Source organism: Dromaius novaehollandiae, chromosome 14 (genome assembly GCF_036370855.1).
Source record: "Dromaius novaehollandiae isolate bDroNov1 chromosome 14, bDroNov1.hap1, whole genome shotgun sequence".
NCBI classification, from domain to species: Eukaryota; Metazoa; Chordata; class Aves; order Casuariiformes; family Dromaiidae; genus Dromaius; species Dromaius novaehollandiae.
The window spans coordinates 1,559,747-1,573,262 of record NC_088111.1 but is presented as its reverse complement, the minus strand read 5'-3'; the positions used below and the strand labels follow the sequence as shown (position 1 = coordinate 1,573,262).

Below are 13,516 nucleotides of genomic sequence, written 5' to 3'. Positions count from 1 at the left end.
CTGCGATGTGTCGGGGTTGCAGCACCCAGGGCAGCCCGGCTGCGATGCACCGGGTTGCAGTGACCCAGGGCAGCCCGGCTGCGATGCGTTGGAGGTTGCAGCACCCAGGGCAGCCCGGCTGCGATGCGTTGGAGGTTGCAGCACCCAGGGCAGCCCGGCTGCGATGCGTTGGAGGTTGCAGCACCCCAACTGCGATGCACCGGGGGTTGCAGCACCCTGGGCCAGTGCATCTGCGGACCCTGGTTAGTGAGTGGGGCAGAGGAAAGGATGGGGGGACAAAGCCCCCCCCAGACAAACACAAACTTGGTCCCCCCTGATGCCTCCTGCCCGCCCCAGACCCCCGCCCGGGCCTCTGTGCATCCCCAGGCTGCAGCTCAAGGGCTCCCTGTGCTGTCCCAGCCCCCCGGCTCAGGGCTGACCCCCCCTCGGGCACGGCGGGGTCCTTCTCCTCTCCCCCACCCCCACTTTGCAATCCAGGATATTTGGGTTGCCGGCGCGAAACGCCGCCTAATCTGCCCTCTAATCCTGTGGCCTGGCAGCGGCTGCGCGGGGGGCCGCGGGTCTCGGCCGGGCTGTGGCACGGGGGGCTGGGGCTCAGCACCGTGGCTCCGTGTGCATCCCGGGCCCCCATGGCTCCCCTTGCACCCAAAGCACCAAACGAGGTCCCTCTGCGCCCCGCAGCTCCCGCTGCTGCTCCCGCCCCGCCGAGCCGGGGGCCCGCGGCCAGGGGCTTCCACCCTCCCGGCGTCGCGGCGGCTCCCTCCGGGGCTCGCGCCAGCTCCGGGCGGTCGTCAGAGAGCAGAAAAATGTGCAGCGAGAGGCACGCCGCCCCGCCAAGGGCCACCGGCCAGCGAGCAGCAAACCGCAGCGCGGGACGGGGCCGAGGGGGGGCAGAGCCGCCGGGACCCCCCCGTGCAACAGGCCCAGCCCGGCGCGGGGGCTCCCAGCAGCACCCCAAGTGCACGGCCCCTTCCTGCAAAACCCCTGCAGCAGCCCTGCTCCTCCCGGGGAGGGGGCACCCGCCGCCACCGCGCCGTCACCCAGCCGCGTCTACGAAAATACTTTATTGGGGGCGGGGGTAGCGCAGGAGCCCGCTGCACAGTGCAGATCCAACCGCAGCCACGCGCCGAGCGGAACAGGGGTGGAGGGCACCCACCACCACCACCACCAGCCCTGGACACCGGACACCGGCCCAGCCAGCGCCCGCCGGCCCCGGGGCTGCACCGTGCTCGCTGCCCGGAGCCCAGCCCGTGCGGGGACGGTGCACCTGCACCCTGCACCCTGCCCAGCGCCGGGGCCCGGTGGGATCCTGCCGCGCTGAGCACAACGCAGGACCCCCGCGGGACCCCCGGCTGCAGCCCCTAGGGCTCCTCGGGGCGGGCGTCGAGGCGGAGGACGGCGCGGTAGTCGCGGACCAGGTCCCGCAGCGGGTCCAGGTAGGGGTCCACGTTCTCCTCCAGCCACTCCTGCACGGCGTCGGGGAAGTAGAGGCGCTCCAGCTGGGCGCGCAGCTCGCGGACGAAGCCCTCCCAGTCCTCGTGCAGCCTGGCGCGGGGCGGCAGCGGGTGAGCGCCCGGCCCGGTGTGGCCCCCCCCGGCCCCCCGCCACGCACTTGAGCAGCCTGCCGCCGAAGGCCTCCAGGTTGCGCGGGTTGCCGAAGCGGCGCTTGCGGTGGTAGGGGCTGAACCAGCCCTTGACGGCGCTGCGAGAGGCACGGCGGGGTCAGCCGGGCACGTCCCCCCCTGCAAACACGGCTTCGCAGAGGGGTCCCCCCTTCCCCAAACCCGCTCCCCACGGGGGACGCGACCGCCCGGCGTTTGCCCCCAGCAGCGCGGTGGGGTGCAGGGCCCCGGGAGCCAGGGGCGCAGCTCCTCCGTGCTGGAGCACCCATGGGACGCGCGGCACTGGGACGGGCGTTGTGCACCCAACAGGATGCTCCTGCTTGCACCCGTGCCGAGGGGGACCGGGAGCCGTGGGGACAGGGAACGTGGGGCTGGAGAGGGACAGCCGGAGCCGCCCGGCCGCGCCATGCCGTGCCGTGCCGTTACCTCTCCTCCTCCAGGACTTTAACCACGCTCTCCTTCAAGTGGCTGTTGACTCGCTCGACCATGCGGTAGAGCTCGGCGCCGGGGAAAGTGCCGGTGCCCTCGCTAGGAGAGAGGCGAGGACGAGACGTGGGGGGCTCCTTCCCCTCCTCGGGGCACCCCGGCTCCGGGCTGTGCCGGCCGCGGCGCGGGCGCTGGGCACTCACCAGGTGCTCTGCTCCAGCTGGATGCTGCTGAAGCCCAGCACGTCCAGGACCTTCCTCTTCGTCGCTTCGGTGAACCCCCCTGGGGAAGGCAGGGGACGGGGGAGGCCGGTGGGCGGGCGGGACAGGAGCCGGCCCCGGCCCCGCGGTGCCCCCACGGCACGGCTGCCCGCTGCGCGCACCGGGGCCGCTCACCGTTGACCAGGGTCTGCAGGCACACGGCCAGCGACGGGATGCCCACGGGCAGCAGCTCGCACAGCACCGAGTAGTGGTCGTACCTGCGGCGGGAGCACGGCAGCGCGGTCACCTCCGGGCCGGCGTCCTGCCCCGGCACGCACCGTGCTGCAGCACCGCGCTCCCTGGCCGGACCCCCGTGGGCTCTCCCAGGGCTCCGTGCACCGAGGGCAGCAGGGATGCCATGGTGGTGGCTCTCCCGGGGCCCTGTGCACTGAGGGTGGTGGGGACACGGTGCTGCTCCCCGGCTCTCCAGGAACACCATGCACCAAGGGCAGCAGGGACGCCGTGCCGGTGGCTTTCCAGGAACACCGTGCATCGAGGACGGTGGGGACACCGTGCCAGCGTCCGGCTCTCCGGGAGCCCCATGCACCAAGGACACCATGGACACCAGGCCGGTGGCTCTCTGGGAGCCCCATGCACCAAGGGTGGTGGGGACACCATGCTGGCAGCTCTCCAGGAGCCCCATGCACCGAGGGCAGTGGGGACACCAAGCACCGAGGGCGGTGGGGACACCATGCACCGAGGGCACCGCGGACGCCGTGCCGGCAGCTCTCCAGGAGCCCCATGCACCGAGGGCAGTGGCCCCGCACCTCTGCCAGCCGGTGAGGACGATGCCCTGGAGGCGCAGGGAGGGGAAGCGCGGCATGGCCTCCACCACCTTCAGCCAGCTCAGGTGGTTCCTCAGGTGGTGGCTCAGGGGGGGCCAGGCCTGGGCCGGGCCCGTGGTGCCCTTGAAGGCGCTGGCGAACCACACGCTCTCGAAGCCGCTCTCCGCGTACTTAGCGAGGAACTGCCCTGGGGGGAGGGACACGGGGGGGCAAGCGGGGGCCGGTGCCGGCGCAGCCCCCCCGCACCGCGGCGTCCCGCGCGCCCGGCCTTACCGATCTGCTCGGCGTCGAAGTCCGGCGCGTAGAACCAGAGCACGGGCGAGACGTGCCGCGCTATCCCCGACGCTGCGGGGCAGCAGCGGGGCCTGAGCGCCCCGCGGCCCCCCCAGCCCCCCCGGCCCCCCCGCCTGCCCCCTCACCTCGCAGAGCCCCCGCGCCGATCCTCCTCAGCATGTCGTCCCACACCAGCGCCCGCCGCCCCCCGGGCCGGGCGCCCACGAAGCTCGCCACCTCCTTGACGTGCTGCAGGTACAGGGTGCCCAGGTCGCCCCGGCCGCCGCTCAGCCACCGCTTGGAGTCCGTCCCCTCGCCCAGGTGGAAGACCTGCGTTGGGGGCGGCAGCGGGGCTCGAAGGGGTCTGCAGCGCCGTGCTCCCCCCGGGGCTGCCCTGCAGCAGCTCGGCGTGCAGGGCCACCACGGAGGTCCACATGGCCACCACGTCCCAGCTGCGGTCCACAGCACCGTCCTCGCCCGGGGCTGCCCTGCAGCAGCTCGGCGTGCAGGGCCACCGCGGAGGTCCACGTGGCCAGCACGTCCCAGCGGGGTCCACAGTGCCGTCCTCCCCCCGGGGCTGCCCTGCGACAGCCCAGCATGCAGGACCACCGCGGAGGTCCACGCGGCCACCGCATCCCGGTGGGTCCGCGCCCCGGCCCGCCGCGCACCTCGTCGGCGCCGATGTGGATCCACGCGGAGCGGCGGTGCTTCTCCATGACCTGCGCCAGGACGCTCTTGAGCAGTGCCAGGGTGCCGGGCGCGTGCGGGTTGAAGCTGTTGGGGAAGCGCTCCACCTCCCGCAGGTGCTGGTACTTCTCGTGCTTGAGGATGAACTGCGCCGGAGGAGGCACCCGCTGCGGGACCGTCCCCGGTCCCCGGCCGGTGGTGGTGGCTCGGCCGCGGCCCCGCTCCGCGCCGGGGGTCCCGCGCCGCCCCCGGGCGCCCACCCACCTCGGCGTGCCCGAAGGTCTGCACCAGGGGAACCACCTCCAGCTTGTTGAGCTCCGCCAGCCGCTGGATCCGCTCCACGTCCTCCTGGCTGGGAGGGCGGCGGCGGCCTCAGCGCCGGCCCTGCTCGGTGCAGAGCCCCGCGGGGACGCAGGGACGCCGGGACGCGCCGCCCCGCTCACCTGTAGGCGTACGGGGACCGGAGGGTCTCCAGCTCCCCCTCGAAGGGGAACATGTCCTCGTACTCCACCAGGACACCGTCGGCACCCAGCCGCGCCAGCAGCGGGAAGACCTGGTGGCCGGCTGAGGCTGGGGCCCGGGGTGCTCCCTGGCACCCAGAGCCCCCTCCCCGGTGCCTGGACCCCCCCCCGGTGCCACCCTCACCTGCTCCAGGTAGGAGACGCGGGGCGCAGCGCCCTTGAGGTCCAGGTGCACGAGCCTCAGCTGGGCACCGCTGGGGGCCTCGGGGAGCCGCTGCCCGGGCGGGAGCCTCGTGCCCGTCGCCTGCACTGCCGGCGGCTCCACGGCCCGGCTCCGGGGCTCATCACCGGCCCCCGCCGGCCCCCAGAAACCATCGTCCCGGCCGGCTGCACGGGGCGGCTCCGGGGGGAAGCTGCATGGAGCAGAGCGGGCGGGAGGTGCCACGGGTCCGGGTCCATCCCCGTCCCCGGCGCCGAGCCCGCGGCCCCCGGCTCCGCTCACCTCTCGCGCAGGAGGAACTTGATGCCGGCCAGGGCGACGATGAGGAGCACGGCGAGGCGCAGCAGGGTCAGCCGGTGGCTCCGCGGCAGGGCCATTCCTGCGGGGCACGCGGAGGGTCTGGCGCCCGGGAACCCCCCCCCCCCCCGTGGCTTGGCAGCGCTGGTGGAGGGGCCACGGCGGGCACCGTGGGGTCAGCTCATCCCCCCCATCCCCATTTTTTCCTCTTTTCTCCCCTAAATCGATTGCAAGAACTTGCAAGATCTACCAATTTCCATGGAAATGCACCCAAAGCAAACGCGGCACCGCGACTCCGGGGCCGGCGCAGGGCCTCGTGCCCGACGGCTCCCACGGACGGGGCCCCACGGTGCCGCGACACTTCCCGCCCTGAACGCGCCGGGGAGCAGGGTTCAACTCAGCCGTGCTGGATTTGGGAGCTGAGAAGCAGATTTTGGTGCCTGCACAAGCCGCTTAGCTGCTCGCGAGGGCTTTGCTGAGCGGGGCCCGCGTGTGACCTCGACGTGGTGCTGATGCCGGGCGCCTCCGGCACGCTCCCACGGCTCCACCGGCCCCGCTGGGCACGGCGGCATCCCGTGGGCATCCCGGTCCCCGGAGCGGGGATGCATCCCCCACCCGCGGGGCGGACACCGGAGCGGCACGGGCACGTTCCCTCGGTCCCCGCTGCCTCCCCGTGCCGTCCCCGCCGGGCCCCGAGCCGGTGCCCCCGGGAGCAGCCTCGCCGCACGTCGCCTAGCAGCGGCGCTCCGGGCTGCGGGTGCTGCCGGTCCCGGGCACCCCACGTTACCTTATTCAAATGGAAAACCGGCGTGCCGGGATTTGAGCCCCCGGCCAGGGCCGTGCGTGCATCCCCGCGGCGTCGGGCCCCGGCACCGAGCGAGCGCCACGAGCCGAAATTCGTCGCTGAACCCGCACCGGAGCGACCCCCCCTCCCGGCGCCCACCCCCCGCCGCCGCTTCCCGGGCTCCGGCGCGGGGAAAAGCCCCGCGGCCGCCGGGTCCGGAGAGCGGATCCCGGGCTGCTGCCCCCGGGAGAGGCGCCTCGGCCCTCGCTTACCTGCCCGGGCGGAGCGGAGCGGCCCCCGCCCCCGCCAAAGCAAAAGCAAAGCTGAGCGTGCAGAAGCGGCCCCGGCCCCGGCAGCCTCCCGGCAGCACCGGCCCCGGCCCCGGCAGCCTCCCGGCTCCTGGCCCCGCAGCAGCGCTCGGAGGGGCCGGTGCGGCGCTGCCTTGCGCTGCCCACGGCGTCGCTTCAAGGCAGCGCTGCGCCGTTGCCATGCGAAACCCCCGCTCCCGCAGCCCTTCCGTGGCGGGGGGGGGGGGAGTGGCGAGGCGGGGGGGAGCGGTGCCCGCGCCGTGCACACGCACAAATACACGCACACACACACAAATACACGCACACACACACAAATACACACACACACATATGCACACACACATATACACGACTTCCAGAGTCTTCCACGGTGCGGCTCGGCACAGCCCGCAGCAGACCCCCCCCCCCCCCCGCGAGGCCCCGTGCCCGTGCAGCGGAGATGCGGTGCACACCGGCTGCCCCACGCATCCGGGGACCCCCCCGGGCATCCCCGTGCCCCTGGCAGCCCCCTGCACCCCAGGGCATCCCTGGTACCCCCGGTGCACCCCAGCACCCTCAGAGCATCCCTGGTACCCCCGGTGCACCCCTGCGCCCCAGGGCATCCCTGGTACCCCCAGGCTCCCGGTGCACCCCCAGGGCATCCCCGGTACCCCCAGTGCCCTCCTGCACCCCAGGGCACCCCTGCAGCCTGCAGCAGCCCCGGTCCTCCTGTGCACCCCGGGCACCCCCGGCATCCCTGCACCCGCTGCTACCCCAGGCTCCCAGTGCCCCCCTGCGCACCCGGGGTGCCCCCTGCACCCAGGGCCCCCCTGCACCCCGCAGCAGCCCCGGACCCCCCTGTGCGCCCCGGTACCCCCGGGCTCCCCTGCACCCGCCCGGCCTTACCGGCAGGCGCGGGGCGGCCGCGGGCAGGGGCGGCATCGCCGGGCGCGGACACGAGCCGCCGACGCCGACGCCGCCGCTCTTAAAGGGCCCGGGCGCCGGCGGCGGTGGCGGAGCCGCGGGCACCGTCGGGGCCCGACGGCGACACGGGGCCCGGACCCCCGGGGCGCCCCTTGCCCCGCGCCTGCCCCGTCTGTGTCCCCACGCGCGACCCCCATCCTCGCCTTCCGCCCCGTGTCCCCGCGCGTGTCCCCGTCTCCCGGTCCGTGTCCCCGTGTCCCGGTCCGTGTCCCCGTGTCCCGGTCCGTGTCCCCGTCTCCCGGTCCGTGCCGTGCCCCCGTGCGCGCGCCCTGCCCCACGAGCGGCCCCCGCGCCCCCCCGCGTGCCGGTGCTCGGCGCTGCACACCGCGCTGCGCGCACCGCCCCCTGGCGGCGCCGCCGGGAGCGGGTTCGGCCCCCCCCACGTGCCCCGTGGTCTCGGCCCGCCCCCTCCCCCCGCCGTGCGCATAGTATCGCCCGCCACCGGCCGGAGCGTCTGCGCATGCGCGGCCCCCAGGTCGACGCCCTCCCGAGGCGGACGCCCCAGGCGCCGGCTGACGGGCGCCTGCGCGTTTCGGACGGGCGCCTCGCGCATGCGCGGAGCGGCGGGAGTCGAGCCGCCCGCGCTGCCCAGCGCATGCGCAGAGCGAGCCGTTCCCGCCCTGCGCGGTGCGCGGCCGCGGCGGCCGCCGCTGCGGGTACCGGGGGGGCCCGGGGGGGGGGGCGGGGCGGCAGCGCGACGCTCCGCGGGTGGCACCGGCGCGGAAGGGGCGCGGAGGGCCTGGGGGGCGGCCCACGGGGGACCCCAGCCCGCGAGTGGGCGCTCGTGCACGGGGCGTCGGTGCCCGGCCCCACGCGCGTGCCCGGGGGGGACGTGGTGTGTGCAGCTCCACGCGCGTGCCCGGGGGGGACGTGGGTTTGCACAGCTCTACGCACATGTGCACGCGTGGGTCGTGGTGGGTGCAACTCCACGCGCGTGCCCGTGGGGGACGCGGAGTGCACAGCTCCGTCCACACGTGGGACGTGGGTTTGCGCGGCTCCACGCGCGTGTGCACGGGTGGGACGTGGGTGCGTCCAGCTCTGCACGTGTGCACTCATAGGATGTGGGTTTGCGTGGCTCCACACACATGTGCACGGGTGGGATGTGGTGTGTGCAGCTCTGCACGTGTGCACGGGTGGGACAAGGGCCCACGCAGCTCTGCACCCGTGGGTGTGCGCAGGGCAGGGGGTGCGAGCGCGTGGGGCCGGGGCCGGCGCAGCCCGCGCTGACCCCGCGCCCCGGCAGGACCATGAACGCGGCGCAAGGCACGGTGGGCAGCGACCCGGTGATCCTGGCCACCGCCGGCTACGACCACACCGTGCGCTTCTGGCAGGCGCACAGCGGCATCTGCACCCGCACCGTGCAGCACCAGGACTCCGTATCCTTTGCGCCCGGCGTCGCGTCCCGCGCGCTGGAGCGTCACGGCGTCACACCGCCCAGTTTCCCAGGAGAAGCTGGCGCTTACCTACCTTAACGGCCCCGCAGCAGGTGAACGCGCTGGAGATCACGCCCGACCGCAGCATGATCGCCGCCGCCGGTGAGCCCGGGCGGGAAGGGCTGCGGCGGGACCCCCCGCCCTGCCGGGCCCGCTGACCCCCCTCCTCGTCGCTGCAGGCTACCAGCACATTCGGATGTACGACCTCAACTCCAACAATCCCAATCCGGTGATCAACTACGACGGCGTGAGCAAGAACATCACCTCGGTGGGCTTCCACGAGGACGGCCGCTGGATGTACACGGGCGGGGAGGACTGCATGGCGAGGATCTGGGATCTCAGGTACCGCCGCCTCCAAACTCCTAGAGAATTTGCCGTTTCCATAAGTGCCCGCGGCGCTCTCCCTTGGCTTCGGGGCTGCCAGGAGGTGCATTATTGGTACAAGATGCAAAACCAGGCCCTGTCCCTTCTAGGTGTTCAAATTGCAGGGGGCTTTTAATAGGGGTAGGAACGTTAAGGCCAGCCACTTTGGCTAAGTGTCACCTCCCAAAGGCTCCTGGGCTGTCCCAGTGCTCCCGAGGTGGGATGTCTAACGGCATGCTCCAACTCGCTTGTTTTTTTCCAAACTCACTGTTTTCTGGGTTTTTTTCTGCAGGTCTCGCAACCTCCAGTGCCAGCGCATCTTCCAGGTGAACGCTCCCATTAACTGTGTCTGCTTGCACCCCAACCAGGTAAACACGGCTCCTCCTGGGGCGGGTGGGTTTTGCGGGATCTGCTTCTCCTCCCGGCGAATCTGAGGTGCTGCGAGGTTTCGTGCTGGCAGCTGCCGCAGAAGATTTTTCTCTGTATGAGCGTGGTTTGCGGAAGGTCGTGATCGCGGTGGCAGAGCCCCTGGAGCTCCAGGTGACACTGCTGAGCAGGCACCAGCCTCCTTCACCCCCCAGGGCACCTGCTGCGGCGCCGAGCTGCTCCTGCCTGGGACCCGCTTGGTTTGGTGTAGGAACATAGCAAGACTCGGGAGCCCATGTGACGGACGGACGGACAGACATTCCCTGCATCTGCAGCAGCGAAAGCTAAAGCTCCTTCGTGCAGTGGAGCAAAGCCGCAGGCTCGCATCCCGTTTCTTCTGCACCCGCTTCCCCCTGCGGAGACCCACACTCTGCCCAGCAGCCGCCACCAGCTGGGGGACCGCGCCTGCGGGCTTGTTTCCAGCCACGTGCTCACACTAATTACTTGTAGTTGTTGCTTAAATTAATGGCCAAGTTTGGCCTCTGATCCCCTGGGAAGGGGTGCTCGTTCGGGCCCATCTCGGTCCCCTGAATGTAACTAAGGGGATGGTATTAGAGCGGAACCAGCGGCGCAGGGTGGGCTGGGAAGCTCTGAAGCCAGCACCGCTGCTGAGAAACAGTGAACCGTGGCCCGATTACCTTCGAGACGTGTCATAGCTCCTCCTGTAGTGCCACTGCTGTGAGAACGTATTAGACTGAAACAAAATACTGCTGTTATACGTGGATATAGCATGTGAAATCCTCACTAACTACAGTGTTGCTGAGTTGCAAGAGAAATGTTAGTTTGGGAGCAGAGCAGCCTTGATTAGTCCAAAGGTGGCAGTGTGTATTCAGATAGCTTCATCAGTCTTTGCACTTCTCTGCTTCAGTGACACTGATTCACTCAGGCTGGAGAGATTTATCAAGGCCTAGGCAATGCTATGACAGTTTTAGCAGTTGTATGTAAACGTGCTAGGAGGGGGCTAATGATTGAGGCACCCAGAAGACATTTCTGCACTGTACAGCCAGCTAAATACATCAAATGATGATTGTTGCCCTCAGAAACAAGCTGTTGCTCACAGCTACAGAATTTGTTGTGCCCGGTGGCCTGATCTGCTCTACAACGGACAGCGCAAGTCTGTCAGTAAAAGCGCTGGTTTTAATGGAGAGCCAGCACTGTCTTCTGGTGCGAGATGGGACTGGAGCCAGAACTCCTGCCCTCGGTTGGCTCTTGTCCTCACCCTCCGTGAGGGGCACAGAGAGAGGGTACACGCCTAGGGTTGTGCTTTTCAGCTCTCTGTGCGCTCTGAGTGCTTCGGTTGTTCGCTGGCCAACTTGAACTTGCATCTTAATGCCCACTTCTCAGAAGCATTGAAAATCATTTGCCTTCTGTGAATGACGCTTGGAGCCGTAGCTGTACCGCAGTTCTGGAGACCAGGCACCAGCTGTCTGTGCTGTGGTTCACAAAATTAGCAAACACTGCCGAAAAGGTGAACAGCCTTTTTGCAGAGCGTGAGGTTACTGCCCCTCTTGCTCTCGGGGGAGTCAGCAGAACAGTGACTGTCCGGAGAGCTCAACTCTGCAAAACCCCTGTGCTGGGGAATCGGACACAAAACCAGAGCAAGGCTCCCTTTGGTGCCTTTGTCTCCAGTATAAGTTACAGGAGCGTTTTGTGTGCCTCAGCTCTAGGGCACCTGCTCGTGGGGTTGTTCTTCGGGAGACGAGGTTGTCCGTTTCTTGCAGGCAGAGCTGATTGTGGGTGATCAGAGTGGTGCGATTCACATCTGGGACCTGAAAACAGACCACAATGAGCAGCTGATCCCAGAGCCTGAAGTTTCCGTGAATTCGGTTCACATTGACCCCGATGCCAGTTACATGGCGGCTGTCAACAGCTCGGTGAGTTCAGGTGGCCTTGAGCGTGGGGTGGGATTTACTGGTGCCTTGGCAGCTGCTGGCACGTGCCTCACGCGGGCAGAGGCGGCAGGTTTCTGCGTACCGGCTTTGTGTGCGGTTCGCACCGCGTTGCGGGTCTGCAGGTGGTTTTCAGCTGGGCAGGGAGCCCCTTGCAGGCAGCTCCTCCGGTCTCCTTGCAGGGAAACTGTTACGTCTGGAACCTGACGGGCGGCATCGGAGAGGAGGTGACCCAGCTGATCCCCAAGACCAAGATCCCAGCGCACAACCGCTACGCCCTGCAGTGCAAGTTCAGCCCTGACTCCACGTGAGTGACTGCCGGCCTGCTCGCTTGCCTGTGCCCCCAGCAGCAGGTCCTTTCGGGGCAGGTATCAGAGACCCGCTGTGCCCCCAGCTGCTGGGGTGACCTTGCTCTGCAGCTCCCCCGGAGCGAGCGGGACAGGAGGCAGTCGTGCTGACACGGGGTTACTGTCAGCAGCGTCCCAGCTCTGTGCTCCGTGATCTCGGAGGTGCTCTGTGAATCCTCAGCAGGTTTTGCAGCCGTGAGTCGCATTCACAGCTGGGATCGATCTGCTGATCTCTGAGAGCAAGGTGATGAACCTGGTGTACTCTTCTACCAAATCTGTTTAACTTGAATTTCATAAGGCAGATGATACAGGGGTAAAGAAATCTGATTATGAGAAATGCAGGTCTCCAGTGCATTTCCGTTCCAGACCCGCATTAATGAGGGGCTTTTAGGGATACAGAATGAATAATAAGGTTACTCATGTGCATCTCTCCCTTGCAGGCTCTTGGCTACCTGTTCTGCAGATCAGACATGCAAGATCTGGAGGACTTCAAACTTCTCTCTGATGACAGAACTGAGCATTAAAAGCAATAACCCCGGGGAAACCTCTCGCGGCTGGATGTGGGACTGTGCCTTCTCTGGGGACTCCCAGTACATCGTCACGGGTAAGGCCCTGCTGTACATCCGCCCTTGTCCAGTGATTCGATTTGGACTGCTCCAGGACCCCTGGCAGGAGGGCTGTGCGCCAACACAGCATTTATGAGTTGGGCTGGCTGGGTGCACGGCCGGTACCTGGTGCTTCCTCGCCGGCCCCTAGCGCAGCTGCGTACATGAGGAGAGAAACCCCCCCGTTACAGCACCCAGCCTCACACCCACAGCACGTTACACCACCGCCCTTAAATACTTTGCTTGTGCCGTAACAGGACAGCTGTTGCCTCCTATTTAAATTGGAGAGATGATCCTCGTGCATGCTGTTTATTCACCTGGTAGCAGTGCTGCTTGCACTGTTCGCAGCATGATAGTGCTGCCACCACAGCAAGTTTTCTCCAGAATACTTAAAATCCCATGTAGTACAGAAACGCACCAAGATCCTTGCTGTGTATCACTCCTTGTCTGTCATCAACAGCTCTAATAATGGTGTTGAGTGAAGCCAGAGGACAGTCCTTCTTGCAATTAAAAAAAAAGTTTGAAAGATAATATCATAATATATCCCACTGCACCTCTTTTCACTTTGTGTTCCAGCTTCCTCAGATAACTTGGCCAGACTTTGGTGCGTGGAGACAGGAGAGATCAAGAGGGAATACAGTGGCCACCAGAAAGCGGTTGTCTGCCTTGCTTTCAATGACAGCGTGTTGGGTTAATGCCTACATGCAAGAAAGAAAGGACCTGTGCTTGTTTTCCCCTGTCTTGCGATGACAAGCACCCTCTGGAGCCTGAGACACGAACACTTGTATCCATCCCCTCCTCTGATGGAGATGGCTCGGTCTCTGGCAGAAGCAGCTGCATCTGCCTGGAATGGGACCAGGCTTCAGCCCTGAGCAGATAATAACCGAAACGTGTCTGACCTCCAAGGGACACCCCTTGGACAACGGGAACGGCCTGGGAGGCACCACCCCGTAGAGGGTGGCTGGGGGCAGATCAGCTGGAGGTGCTCCTCTGGCCAGTGCACGCAGTGCATGCGCTGCAGACACCTTTGCCATGTTTTGTACCCCAAAGTGAAAAACATCAGCCTTCCTAAACGGTGGCATAGGCTGAACAAAGAGGAAGGGCAGCTGTTTTCTTGTTTTGCAATCCCTTTATTCGAAGTATATTTCACAGACTTACTTCAAGAACAGCACTGATAAAAGCAGCAGCCCTGGCCAACTGATAACCTTGTGTTGTGCAGGGCACACGGCCACAAAACACTAGCTACTCCGCATGATCCGTCTGTGTCTAGTTCTACTGATACCTACATACACGGTGCGGTCCTGGAGCACAGCTGCAAATAAAGTGTCCGTACCAACAAAGCTGAGCCGAGTGCTGTTATTTTCCTA

General features: G+C 67.4%; 2 protein-coding genes across 5 annotated transcripts; one reads left to right on the top strand and one right to left on the bottom strand.

The window, feature by feature from the left end:
- Positions 1-1,049: 1,049 nt before the first annotated feature.
- LOC112985361 (hexosaminidase D-like) lies at positions 1,050-7,590 on the bottom strand. 4 transcript variants are annotated; one of them, XM_064520026.1, is made up of 14 exons: positions 7,009-7,590; positions 5,017-5,113; positions 4,699-4,927; positions 4,497-4,606; positions 4,318-4,405; positions 4,035-4,199; positions 3,513-3,696; positions 3,367-3,438; positions 3,076-3,280; positions 2,444-2,526; positions 2,252-2,330; positions 2,049-2,150; positions 1,613-1,702; positions 1,050-1,545 (listed from the first exon to the last, which is right to left on the bottom strand). In XM_064520026.1, exons 2-14 carry the CDS (start codon positions 5,109-5,111, stop codon positions 1,362-1,364), a joined length of 1,686 nt encoding a protein of 561 aa, XP_064376096.1. In that variant the 5' UTR covers positions 5,112-5,113; positions 7,009-7,590; the 3' UTR covers positions 1,050-1,361. The 4 variants fall into 4 exon arrangements, with proteins under 4 accessions (XP_064376096.1, XP_025959706.2, XP_025959710.2 ...); XM_026103921.2 differs by lacking the exon at positions 7,009-7,590 and adding an exon at positions 6,088-6,954; XM_026103925.2 differs by lacking the exons at positions 1,613-1,702; positions 7,009-7,590 and adding an exon at positions 6,088-6,852.
- Positions 7,591-7,628: 38 nt separating this feature from the next.
- MLST8 (MTOR associated protein, LST8 homolog) lies at positions 7,629-13,489 on the top strand. Its single transcript, XM_064520027.1, has 9 exons — positions 7,629-7,742; positions 8,330-8,462; positions 8,570-8,621; positions 8,699-8,861; positions 9,175-9,250; positions 11,030-11,182; positions 11,380-11,504; positions 11,985-12,148; positions 12,726-13,489. Exons 2-9 carry the CDS (start codon positions 8,334-8,336, stop codon positions 12,842-12,844), a joined length of 981 nt encoding a protein of 326 aa, XP_064376097.1. The 5' UTR covers positions 7,629-7,742; positions 8,330-8,333; the 3' UTR covers positions 12,845-13,489.
- Positions 13,490-13,516: the final 27 nt, after the last annotated feature.